This window comes from Pygoscelis adeliae, unplaced genomic scaffold (assembly GCF_000699105.1).
Source record: "Pygoscelis adeliae isolate BGI_AS28 unplaced genomic scaffold, ASM69910v1 Scaffold25, whole genome shotgun sequence".
Lineage (NCBI taxonomy): Eukaryota > Metazoa > Chordata > Aves > Sphenisciformes > Spheniscidae > Pygoscelis > Pygoscelis adeliae.
The window spans coordinates 76,366-87,218 of record NW_008824808.1 but is presented as its reverse complement, the minus strand read 5'-3'; the positions used below and the strand labels follow the sequence as shown (position 1 = coordinate 87,218).

Below are 10,853 nucleotides of genomic sequence, written 5' to 3'. Positions count from 1 at the left end.
AAAGAGTGTTTTGGTTGAGTTTTCTGTTTGGTTGAAAAAACAGGCTGCTGTGTCTGCCTCCGAGAGAGCCATAACGATCTTAGCCTTACAGTAAAAGGCAATTAGGTAATTTCTGTATGAGTGTCAGTTTCAGAAAACATGGATATGCAAATACGTATCTTCCAAATACTAGGAGCTGGAAATGAAATCTGACCTCCAGGGACAAGAGAACTAAACTGTTGCAATTAATTCCTTTCTGATTGTAACCAGAGTCATTCTTGTAATCTAGTGGGAAATTGCTCAAGTGACAATCAATTTACGGTGTTTGGTTTATACGGCTAAACATCGCAAGGTGGGTTCTGTTACACTGGTTGAAAACTAAATCACGTTTGAGTTAAGAGAACACTCCTGTTGAAATCAGGATCTCACATGGAGTAACATGTTGCTCAAATAAAGAAGGCTATTGGAGTCTGCTCCTGAGGGTTGCTTTTTGTGGTAAGAAAGTCATTAAGAATGAGCTTTGTTTTTACAGTAACTTCATTCATGCCAACACCACCTCTAGTAAATATTTATTCAAGGGATTTAACACCTTTGTTTTTGCTGCTTAAGAGATCAAAATGTTGGCACGAAGGCAGGCTACGTAAACATAGTCATATGTCCCATTGACTGGTTGTGTTCTAAAATGGTTTGCCAAAATCCAGACTAAAATGCCTCTCGTGCTGCAAGACATATTTCTTATCAATGCTGTGCTTTCACTGTATGTCTCCTGTCATAGTACTAACTTTATGCTAATCCTTTTGGTGGGGGTGTGTGTATCTCGCTGGAAACTAGCAGATACTCACTATATTGATTAACAAGACAGAACTTACCATACCTTATGTTTATTTTTAACAGTGACAAATAAGCTAGAACAGGAAATATACTGCCTTAAAATGAAAGCATAGAGCTTCTCTGGTTATTTTTCTTGTAAGTAGCAAAATAGAAGACCAGTGGCAAAGTTATTCTAACTGTCTCAAGGTTTCCTCTTTTCACTGAACTTGTAAGCCACAGCCCTTGTGTGCTTTCAGTGGGGATGCTGAATGAGCCTTCTCAGACACCTTTTTCCCCCTGATTTCTTCATATATGTTTGACTTTTCTTTCTTTCTAGGGGGAGCTGGAAAAACTAAATCAATCTACAGATGATATCAATCGGAGAGAGACGGAGCTGGAGGTACAGAATTCATCTTTGCATTTTCCTTTTGTGCATGTTGGATTTTGTGAGCAACAGAACAGTATTTTTGAGTAGGTTCCCTCCTGAATTGTGCTTTCCTGAATGTTAATTTGGCAGCTTATGGTCTGGTGATGACTTTTTTTAAAGGTGTGAATTGAGCTAACAGCTGGAACAGAAAGGGAGAAGGTAGAGGGATGCTGACAGTGTAAAAACCCTACGTGGAGAACCCCACCCCCCCACTGCCAAACCCTATTTTTAGGTTTTGAAACTAAACTTAGAAAAGTTCTGTTTTTACAAGTCACTGTTTTGGGTTTGTGTTCTTGTGATTATAGACAGTGAAAGTTTACTTGGTTAAGAGGTCTTTGCCATATAAGACCTGCCAGGATCTCCTCCTTGGTGGCTACTTTTTTTCGCTTGTTAGTTTTGCGTTTTTTTGTCATTACTTCCTGAGTAAGGAAAGTAATGAAGGAGAGTTGAAGGAAAAGACTTCCTAGTTGGAAAAAGAGGTTTTCTTGGACACTTAAAAATCTAATAGAAAGTTCTGAAGAAATTGTTTCTAAAGCCCCAGATTTGAGCTTCAGCTACTTGGTGGTTATTCTGGAAGGCTCAGCATTATTGATCTAATAACAAATCAAAACAAACTGTCCTACCTGTGTGTCTAAATTTTCTTTTGTTAACTGCAACACAAAGAAGATAAAGCCAGTGGAAGTGTAAGATGAATATGCTGCCAAAGGAAAACTGGCATAAAATGCTACTTTACATCCTAAATAATTTTTATAACATTACAATATTTTGAATACTGTATCAAAACACGCTGAGATTGCAGTGATGAACATACTCTAAAAGTGCATCTATAGATTTCTGTTCTGCATCTTCAAAATGTCAAAGTCTGTGTTGATTTCCACCCCCCAACCCCCCCTTGTATGTCTGTTTTCATGAGATGGGTACCTGAAGCGTGGGATGGTTCCTGGTAGTATTTTGAAATATTGGAGTATACACTGTGTGCACTGAACAGAATATAGGATTATTAACTTCTTTGGAAACAAAGCAGCCTTGTCATGTGGCTATTTTCTTCTCCCTACTTGTTTTCATTTTCTTGCTTTGTGGCATGTAGATCATGAATTTATTGGCAAATAAACTTAGTGGAATGGGGACTATTTGTAATGCAAAATTAAACTATATTTCAGCTGTGAAAACTGTTCAGTGTCACTAGCTTTACTTAAAATTTTATGAGTGAACTTTAAAAATCAGTATGCTAGTCTGCAACAGTACCAATTAGATGGACTTCAGGACTCTTTATATAAATACATTGGAAAAAAAAAAAATCTTTTCAATCTCCTTATTTCATGCTGAGGTACTGAAATTGAAAGATGGTGTTATGGATAGTTGCCTGGATTTCATTAATCTTGTCATAACCTTGCACTGAGGACATATTATGAAGCAGATAGAATAGTAATAATAATGCAAATGCATACTCATGAAATAAGCCCCAATGACTTAAGATCGGATTTTACTGCTTGATTAAAATTATTCATGTGTTCAAGTGTTTGTAGAGCCTGGAGATTTGTAGCTGCTGTGTGTGTGACACATGCTGAGCTCTAAAGGCTGAAAGGCTCCTGGATATATCATTGTAAATAAAAGACCAGTGTTTCCATGTTAGCTTGGTCTTACATTGCTGCTTACTTAGTCTAAGAAATACTAGGTGTCAGATACTGCAGAGAATGATTTTATGATGCTTTCTACCTCTATGTCATTAAATGTTTACTTCATTGTACATACAAGTACTAGTGTCTGTAGTACTTAATGTAAGCAGTGTTTGATGGAATTAAGTTGAAATATCATCAACAGTATGGTTTCAAGAATGTTTCCTCTTTGCTTTTCATCTGAAAATCTTGCTGGATTGAAGCCAGTTTGTGGTATCATGCAACTGCATGATTTTTAATCTGGAAAGATCTTCATTACTGTCGATCTGCTTAAATTTTGAGGACAAATGCAGTTGGATGATGTAAGCAAGGCTTAATTTATATATGTGTTGATAAATGCATTTTAAATGGACTTAAGACCTTTCTAGAGGAAAGATATTAAAAAAAACCCCAACACTTGTGGTTAGAAGAAAATCCCTGCATTCATACTCTGGACAAGACAAGAAAGCTTTGCCAAGTAGCCTTATAGGATAAACCCAGAATTTGGAAGGGGGAGTTTGGAACTGGGATCATTCTGCTTCAAAGACTTCCAAAATCCTTGAATGCTGCGGAAAACGTGGGCTTCTGGGAGAGCCATGCTGAGTTTGCCTTTGAAGATTTGCTATTTTGGCTGTTATTAGCTGCTTTGGGTCCCTCTTGCTACCCCTTCCTAGTTTGTGGTGTTGCTGCTATTGCAAGGTATTTCATTAGAAGAAAGATGTGTTGGGTTTTGGTTTTTTTTTTTAACCAGACAATGGAGTTGTATTTATCCTATTCTATTATTATTTTCTTCTTTTCAATATCTGATCATAGTTGACTTTAAAGGGAACACAGACAGTATCATTAGGCTATTTACAGCGCAAGATGCTGATTGCCAGCTTCCTGTAGCATTACTTTGTGGTCCATACATTCCCACTGTTGAATTTTTTCCCAGAATAATCTGGAAAAGCGATGGGAGCGTTTGCGTAGAAGGTATATTTCTTTGAAGGAAGTTCAGAAAAAGACACCCATGTTTTTGTGACTTGATGTACTCTCTGATAAGCAGGAAGAGTAACCTTGTGGCATCTAAGTACTGAGAGTCTGTTCTGGACTTCCTGTAGCTCTGCACAAGTCACTCTAAATGGGACTGCTGACTATCTCCAGTTCCCGTTAACTGGAAAAAAAGGCCGTAGGTGTTAAATGCTTCTAAACCCCATGCTTTTGTTCTTGCTGTGCCTCAGGTCTACATCTGCAATATGGAAGTAAACATGCTACTTTACCCAATGGAAGTGTTATGGGGCTGAAATGGGTAGAGGCTTCTAGGATTTTGAGACTACACTCTCTTTCTGTAGCCACAGACATATCCGTGTTTGAACGATGTAGAAAATATCGGCGTTCGCTGCTCACAGAGGTGATAAAATGGGGAATTCTGTTTTAAGTTGATCAGCCTGCTATTTTTAAATTTTTTTTTTAAAGTTCTGCACCCAAACTGCCATGTGATCTGTTTTAAGTTGATCAGCCTGCCTTTTTTTTTTAATAAGTTCTGCACCCAAACCACCTGTGAGAAGGGTGGATTTACATGCGTGGCATGACTTGAACAGATATGTTGAAGTTGGCTACATCTATTCTTCTACTTGATATAATTACTCATTTTTTTGCTCTTTTGACCTATCCTATTAAACCCTGGAGAAATATCCTGACCTGATGATGCTCACAGCCTGTTCAGGAGGTGCAGAGCTGCTAAAGGGCGCTGAGTGGTTGGTAGCTATATGTTGCGTTAATGTATTGCCTGTTAATGAATCTTTGATTAGGCTTGATTTAAAATCCATAATGCTGCTCATACTAAGTGCAACACTGAGCATTACTGACACAGCAAAAGAATGATAAGGGTCCTCTGAGGGATTTAACACTTGGCTTCACTAACGTCCCTGTTTATGTTTGAAGTGTCTGTGAAGAGGTGGGGGAAACGTCTTGCAGTGGAGATACAAGTAAGTTTTGGCCAAATGCAAGTTAGAGCGGCGCCTTGCTATTTGTGCTTTTTTCCTGTTTACTGGAAACGCATCTCCATCTGAACTCACATCAGGAGTTGCAAATGTACTTAACAAATGCTCATGACTTGCCTGTCCAGCTAACTCATACATGTCTGGCTCCTGAAAGTACAATTCAGATGTAACAAATTCACCCAGGGACCCACTGGCAGCATTGCAGGGAAGGGAAATACAGCACATACCATTAAAATTACCATTGGAATCCCAGCTATCCCAAATGTGGTTTTTGTTAGAGAGAGTTTTTGCTTTGTTTGAGCTATGAGCTTTGCCAATGTTTGTTAAGGGGAGATGACTGCACATGAAAACTAGACCTGAACAGTGCTGCTTTCAGCCATGCTCGTTATAAGCAGAGCCTGGTTAGGATCCTTCTTGTATGCTTGCCTAGATCCTCTAGTCCTGATCTGCAAGACTTTGTTACTTTTAGTCCTGGGTTTATCCTGAAGGCCACCCTGGGTTGGTGTTGGATAGAGTGAAAGGAAAGGGGTGTATCAGCTGTGGTGCTCTTTCACTTGTGAGCCTTGTCAGCATTTGAACCCCTCTCAGAAGGGGAAGGGCTATTTTATTTAGAGTTGCTCTTCTTACTTCCTCACTAAAATACTTGGGTTTGGGATAAAGCTCAAGCTTTTGACCCTGTCACACAAGAATTTCAAGTAGACTTTTTAAAAAAAAAATCCTCCATCTTCCAAGTTTTAGAAAAATGGCCTGTCAGTGGCAGGAATCTCATTCTGAGCACGCCTGCTTAGCCTGGGGAAATGTCCATCCGTAGAAACATCCGCTGCCTTACCAGCATCCCTGTGCAGCATTTTCCAGTGTCTGTAAAAGAGTACACAGATAAGGGAGAAGCAGCTTACTGGCTGGTGTTCCTGCTGGTTTTTGGAGTGCGATATACATGCATGATGGATTTGTCCAGCACTAGCAGGACAAATCTTTCCATGTCCCTTTATAATCTACTTGTTTCCATAGGAAATGGCTCCTGTGTGTGGATTGCTTGTTGTTTTGCCTTCTGCTTTCATCCAGGGATGAGTAAGGAAAGGCTTCTTCCTCTGCTATGGCTCTGGAAAGATTTTGTCGCCCGAGTGAGTCAAAGGGCTTTACTTGATTCATGTTCTTGAAGCAGAGATGGGCTTCTAGCCTGAGGGAGGGAAGGGTTAGGCAGAGAAATCTTGTTTTGGAAGGAGCACCCAGTGCCTTCCCCTGCCTGCTTTTCTCTCCCTTCTTCTAAGAGGACTAAAAATACCAGTGTATTTGTAGTCTCAGTCTGTAACTGTCTGCAAGCAGGAGGTTAGAGCAACTTCCAAATACCAATTTTTTTTTTTTATTCTTAAATGGCAAATTAGTAGCTGTGTGGAAAAAAGACTTTTCCCCATCCTTAAAAATTAAGTGCGATGTTACTTAACCTCTTCCTTGCACTTTGTTTTTAAGGTTTGGTAGTCAGTCTGGTTTACTTGAACTGCTCAGGCACCAAATAGATGCTAAAAGTGTCATTAACCTGTTCAGTGCTCTGAGGTAGATTTCTGAGCACATGCATGTGCATCTATCTGGTGTGTATGTAATTGGGAAGCCTGCCTGCTTTCACGCTTGGATGTTGTTGATACTGATGCTATTCTAACTTGGAAATGAACTTTTGTAGCTGGTGGGTCTCTCTAGCTGAGGAAGGCAGGTATGGATACTGCCTGCCTCTTGGAAACGGGTGAAGCCTGTCTCTCAGCAATTTCATTTCCCATGCACCTCCCAGGCTGGTTTAATGGGTTGTTGGAGGTTCTGCACACCAAATTGTCAGAAAGGTCATAGGGCAACCTTTGTAAATGAAATTTAGATGTGCTTGGTACTAAGACGCTTCATACCCAGTTGATGTGTTAAGTTCATTTTAAAAAGAAAATTGTTTGAAAATACACGCTTCATTTGATGGGCAGAAATAGTTATTTGCCTGTCATCTGGCATCTAACACCAGCTCATCACCATCACTCATGAGAAAGGAAAACAAGCGTGCTTTATTCTCCAACAGGTGCAGTGTAAGTGTGAAGTTGTATTTTAGCTTCTTTCCACATTTGAGAGTGGATCTCCGAAATGCTGCTGTCTGGATGGCCTGTCATTAAGCGTGGTTCCTCTTTTGGTGCAGTAGCAGATAAGCTGCCCAACAGCAAGCTACTGGGAAAAAAGTCTGCTTTTAATAATGAACTATTGCAGCAAAAGCATATATGGGGTAGAAGTCTGGCATGCTCCCTAAAACTGTGCTTGTGAAATCTATCATTTGGGAGAAAAGTGCTAAGGATTTCCAGGAAGAAAGTTGATAAGAGTGGAGCTCTTGCAGCTGTAGAACAAGATGTTGAAAAGTAAACTGCAGCTGTTCGCGTGATGCACTAAGTGCTATGCCTGCTAGAGCGTGTGTATGACAAACACCTAGGTAGTGAGAGTCTCGTTATTAAGACTATAACTTAAGTGAGAAGTTTTGACTACTACTTTTTTTTTTTTGACCTTGCGACATGCATTGAGGGTCAAGTACCTTAATAGGCTTTTGTCCAGCTTTAAAAAGGTTTGTCATCTTCTCATTTGAGCAAATAGGAGGGAGAAAACGTTGGAAATGTTAGCCAGTCAGCTTTCAATATTGCCTTTCTGTTTGCAAAATCAGTAACAAGGTGTTCTTAAAAATTATCACGGAAGGTTATGAGTGAGTAGAGGAGGAAATGTGCTTTTGAAATGTTGTTGGGGCATTTGAGATGTCTTTTGTCAGTAGCATTGCTTCTGTTACAGTTTATCTGGTCTGTGTATGTATTCAGTGCAGTGATTAGAAAAACAAACCCATGTGTTTTTAAAAAAAAAAAAAAACAAAACCCAGACATGGTGAGTGTGACTCACAGGGTTTGTACCTGAGGCTGCATACTTGCTTTTATCAATAACTAGCGTTTCTGCTGGGAAAGCATCATCTTTCAGGGAACTGAAATACAGAAACTGGGAATTGAGGACTGTGCTAGAAGAGTTGCATGGCATATGCTGCGCTGTCTTGGTTTTGCTTGTGGCAGCAAGCTGCAGGAATTGTCGTCTTTACCTAGCACGCATGGTTAATAGGGAAAGGAAAAGGTCTGAATGAAGCAAGAGTTCGGCAGTTAAATAGTAACACTTGTAGGGAGGCACATCACACCAGAGGATTTGATAAGTAAGTTGAAGGTGGTGTCGTTGTCTTCCTAACACAGATGTAAGGCTTCCCTCGTGCTGGGGACCATGGATGAACTGCACTGCTGTGCTGTTCCTGAGCCTCTAAGTTTTTGATATGAGTGTTCTTACAGAAAACACCATTAAGAGGACTTATAGCTTTGAACCGCTTCACATCTGGGTCGAAGTGTCTCACTGACAGTAACACAGGAAGCCAGACATAGAGCAGGGAATTAAATTGATTCCCAAGTTATTGCATTGACCACAGGCCCATCCTTCCCGTGAACCACAGATGCGCTTTTCATGTCATGTGAGTAGCAAGTGCACCAAGCCCAGTGCTCCTGGTGCAATTGCCTTGGTGCTTCTGACCTCCCCAGTTTCACATGAAGAGTAAGAATAGCTGCTGCACCTGTATTTCTTATTTAAACTTCTCATGGGGCACCCGCCAGGGGAATTTTGCACTGTCCCAAGGGTGATGACTTTTACAGATGCTCTGCCAGCACATGGCAGGGCCAAGACACTGAGCTGACGCGCTGAGTGCGGCTGTGTGTTTGCAGGAGGGAGCTGTGCCCCTGCTCACGGGAGATGTGGCCATAGCTCTCAGATAGGAGCTGCGGTCACTGAGACCATGAGAGCTGAATTGGTTTAGATTGAGGAGGCTGAGTGGTGTGAATGCACTGGGTTGCTGCAGGAGCACACGCGGTGTAGATATACAGTGTGGGATCGTTTGCTTTTGTGGTGTAGTTGGGGCTAGTGGAGAGTAAAAGTGGTGCGTGTTAGTGCAGGAGAGGGCATGGGTTTGGCATTACACCTTCTCAGAGACCTCAGAATCTTGTTACTGTGTCCGAAGGGGGCTGGAAACCTTTGGTAGGGGGACTGATTGCAGCAGAGTATGAGCACCTGCTTATTCTCTTACGCAGAAGGTGGTGGAGCCTACAGGCTTGTGTTCCTGACAGTCAGGAGCCCGAGAATAAATGTCATTTTAAATAAGTGATGTGATGGATGACATGGGTATAAAGTTCTGTGATGTTTTGGTTTTCGTTATTGTTCTTCACTGGAAAAAATGAGGATGGACACAAATAAAGCCTCAAAATAGGAAGCAGGCATCTTTTGGGGAAAATGATAAACTGGAAGTTTGCACCAGTGTATTCTTCAGCTGAAGCTCCCTGTTCATTGTAACTAGCTACGGTGGGAAGTGGGGCTGTGCTCATGGGTAAACGTGTGCTTAACCATTTGCAAGACCTGTGGCTCAGGTGTCAGTTACAGGATTAGTTACAGTTTCGTAATTTGTATGTGCTTCATCTGAGTTGGTGGGAGATTAATGGGTACAGAAGTTGCTGTTAGTTTGACTGCTCTGTCCTTGGTGGTTTTTTTGGTTTGTTTTTTCTTTTTTTTTAAACTCCAGGTGGAGACTAGTCCTCTTTTTCCTATTGGATAAGAGTGTACCTAATTATTACATGAATAAATTTGGGGTAGGTCTCTAAGCACAGATTTGGTAGTGATTGTTTCTTTGTTCCAAATGCTTATTTTACAAACATGGGAACTGAATTTTTTGATGAATCACTGTGTAGGGCTTTTTTACTTAATGCTTATACATTTATGTTTTTCTTTAACTATTTGCTTTCCACAACTAGTATCCTAATATGCAGCTTTCACAAAGAAAGTGAAAAACAAACCTTCAGGCTCACTCATTTAGAAATGAGTTTTTAATTTTGTTCCTGCACTTGTAGGAAAATTTTTTTTTGTTTAATATACTTCAGTACTTAACGTTTTTCTTGCAATACAGTCATTGTGCTTGCAGTCTTATTTCAGTTACTTGTGAAACTCCTTTTGAGCAGTGAACCATATATTGTCCAGTACTTTAACTGGAAATATTCAAACTCTTCTCACTGAGAAAATCATTGACTCAATACATACTTTTTGAATGATAAATTTCAGGGTTTCACTAAGAAATGAGATTATTGACTGGATTGGAGTTAATAAAATAATAAGTTAATGTGCATTTAATTCTCCATTTTTGACCTTGTTACCCATTTGAATACTTCCTTAGAATAAATTGGAGTACCTTAAGAATCTAAAGGTATTTGCATTGGACTAAAATATTACTGATGCTGGTTAAGGTTTTAGACAACGCTAAAAAGGAAGCAAAGAAGCTTTTACTGAAGTATGCTGCTTTTTCTGTAAAAACTAATGTATTATTGCAGTTTTTTCCCACTTGTGAGAACATAGTGGTAGGTTCCAATATATTTTAGTTCTTCCAATGAATAAACAGTTGTGCATTCTAGAAATCCTCAACAATAATGACAAAAACCTCCTGAATTGGAGCACTTCTTCAAGCCAGCTGCTTCCTGATAATCAACATCTCACTCTAGCAGTCTGCATGAATCCTGCTTTCTAATTAGAATTACAAGGCTTGTCAAGAGCTCACATGGCCCTTCCTCTTCGTCTCCTTAAATCCTGGGCCAGGTCCCAGCCTGAATTTGCATCTCTCTGCAATAATTCCATTGATATAAAGGCTGTGTTGGATGCTGAGATCGAAATCAGAATCATTTTGCTTAAAGGTGTGGAAATTTCAGTGGAGCAGAGAAAATATTTTAACTCCTTCAGCTAATCATGTAAAGAGCGCAACTCATCCAGTTTGGAAGTAGCTGGAATTTACTTTTCTTAAATGTAGTAAATAATAACAATCAAAAGGAAAGTAGGCATCCTTATCCAGTGATACAAACCATAGCTGAAAAGATGGGCTTTTATGGCAGGAAGTCTTGCCACAAGGACCTGGAAGCTTTTTGCTGCTATTGAAGTCAG

At 40.0% G+C, this 10,853-nt stretch overlaps 1 protein-coding gene across 1 annotated transcript in view; it reads left to right on the top strand.

The window, feature by feature from the left end:
• SH3BP5 (SH3-domain binding protein 5 (BTK-associated)) overlaps window positions 1-10,853 on the top strand; it is a 61,049-nt gene that overhangs the window by 5,525 nt on the left and 44,671 nt on the right. Inside the window, exon 4 of the mRNA XM_009324195.1 lies at window positions 1,127-1,189. Coding sequence (XP_009322470.1) covers window positions 1,127-1,189 — 63 coding nt within the window. The remainder of the gene's footprint in view (window positions 1-1,126; window positions 1,190-10,853) is intronic.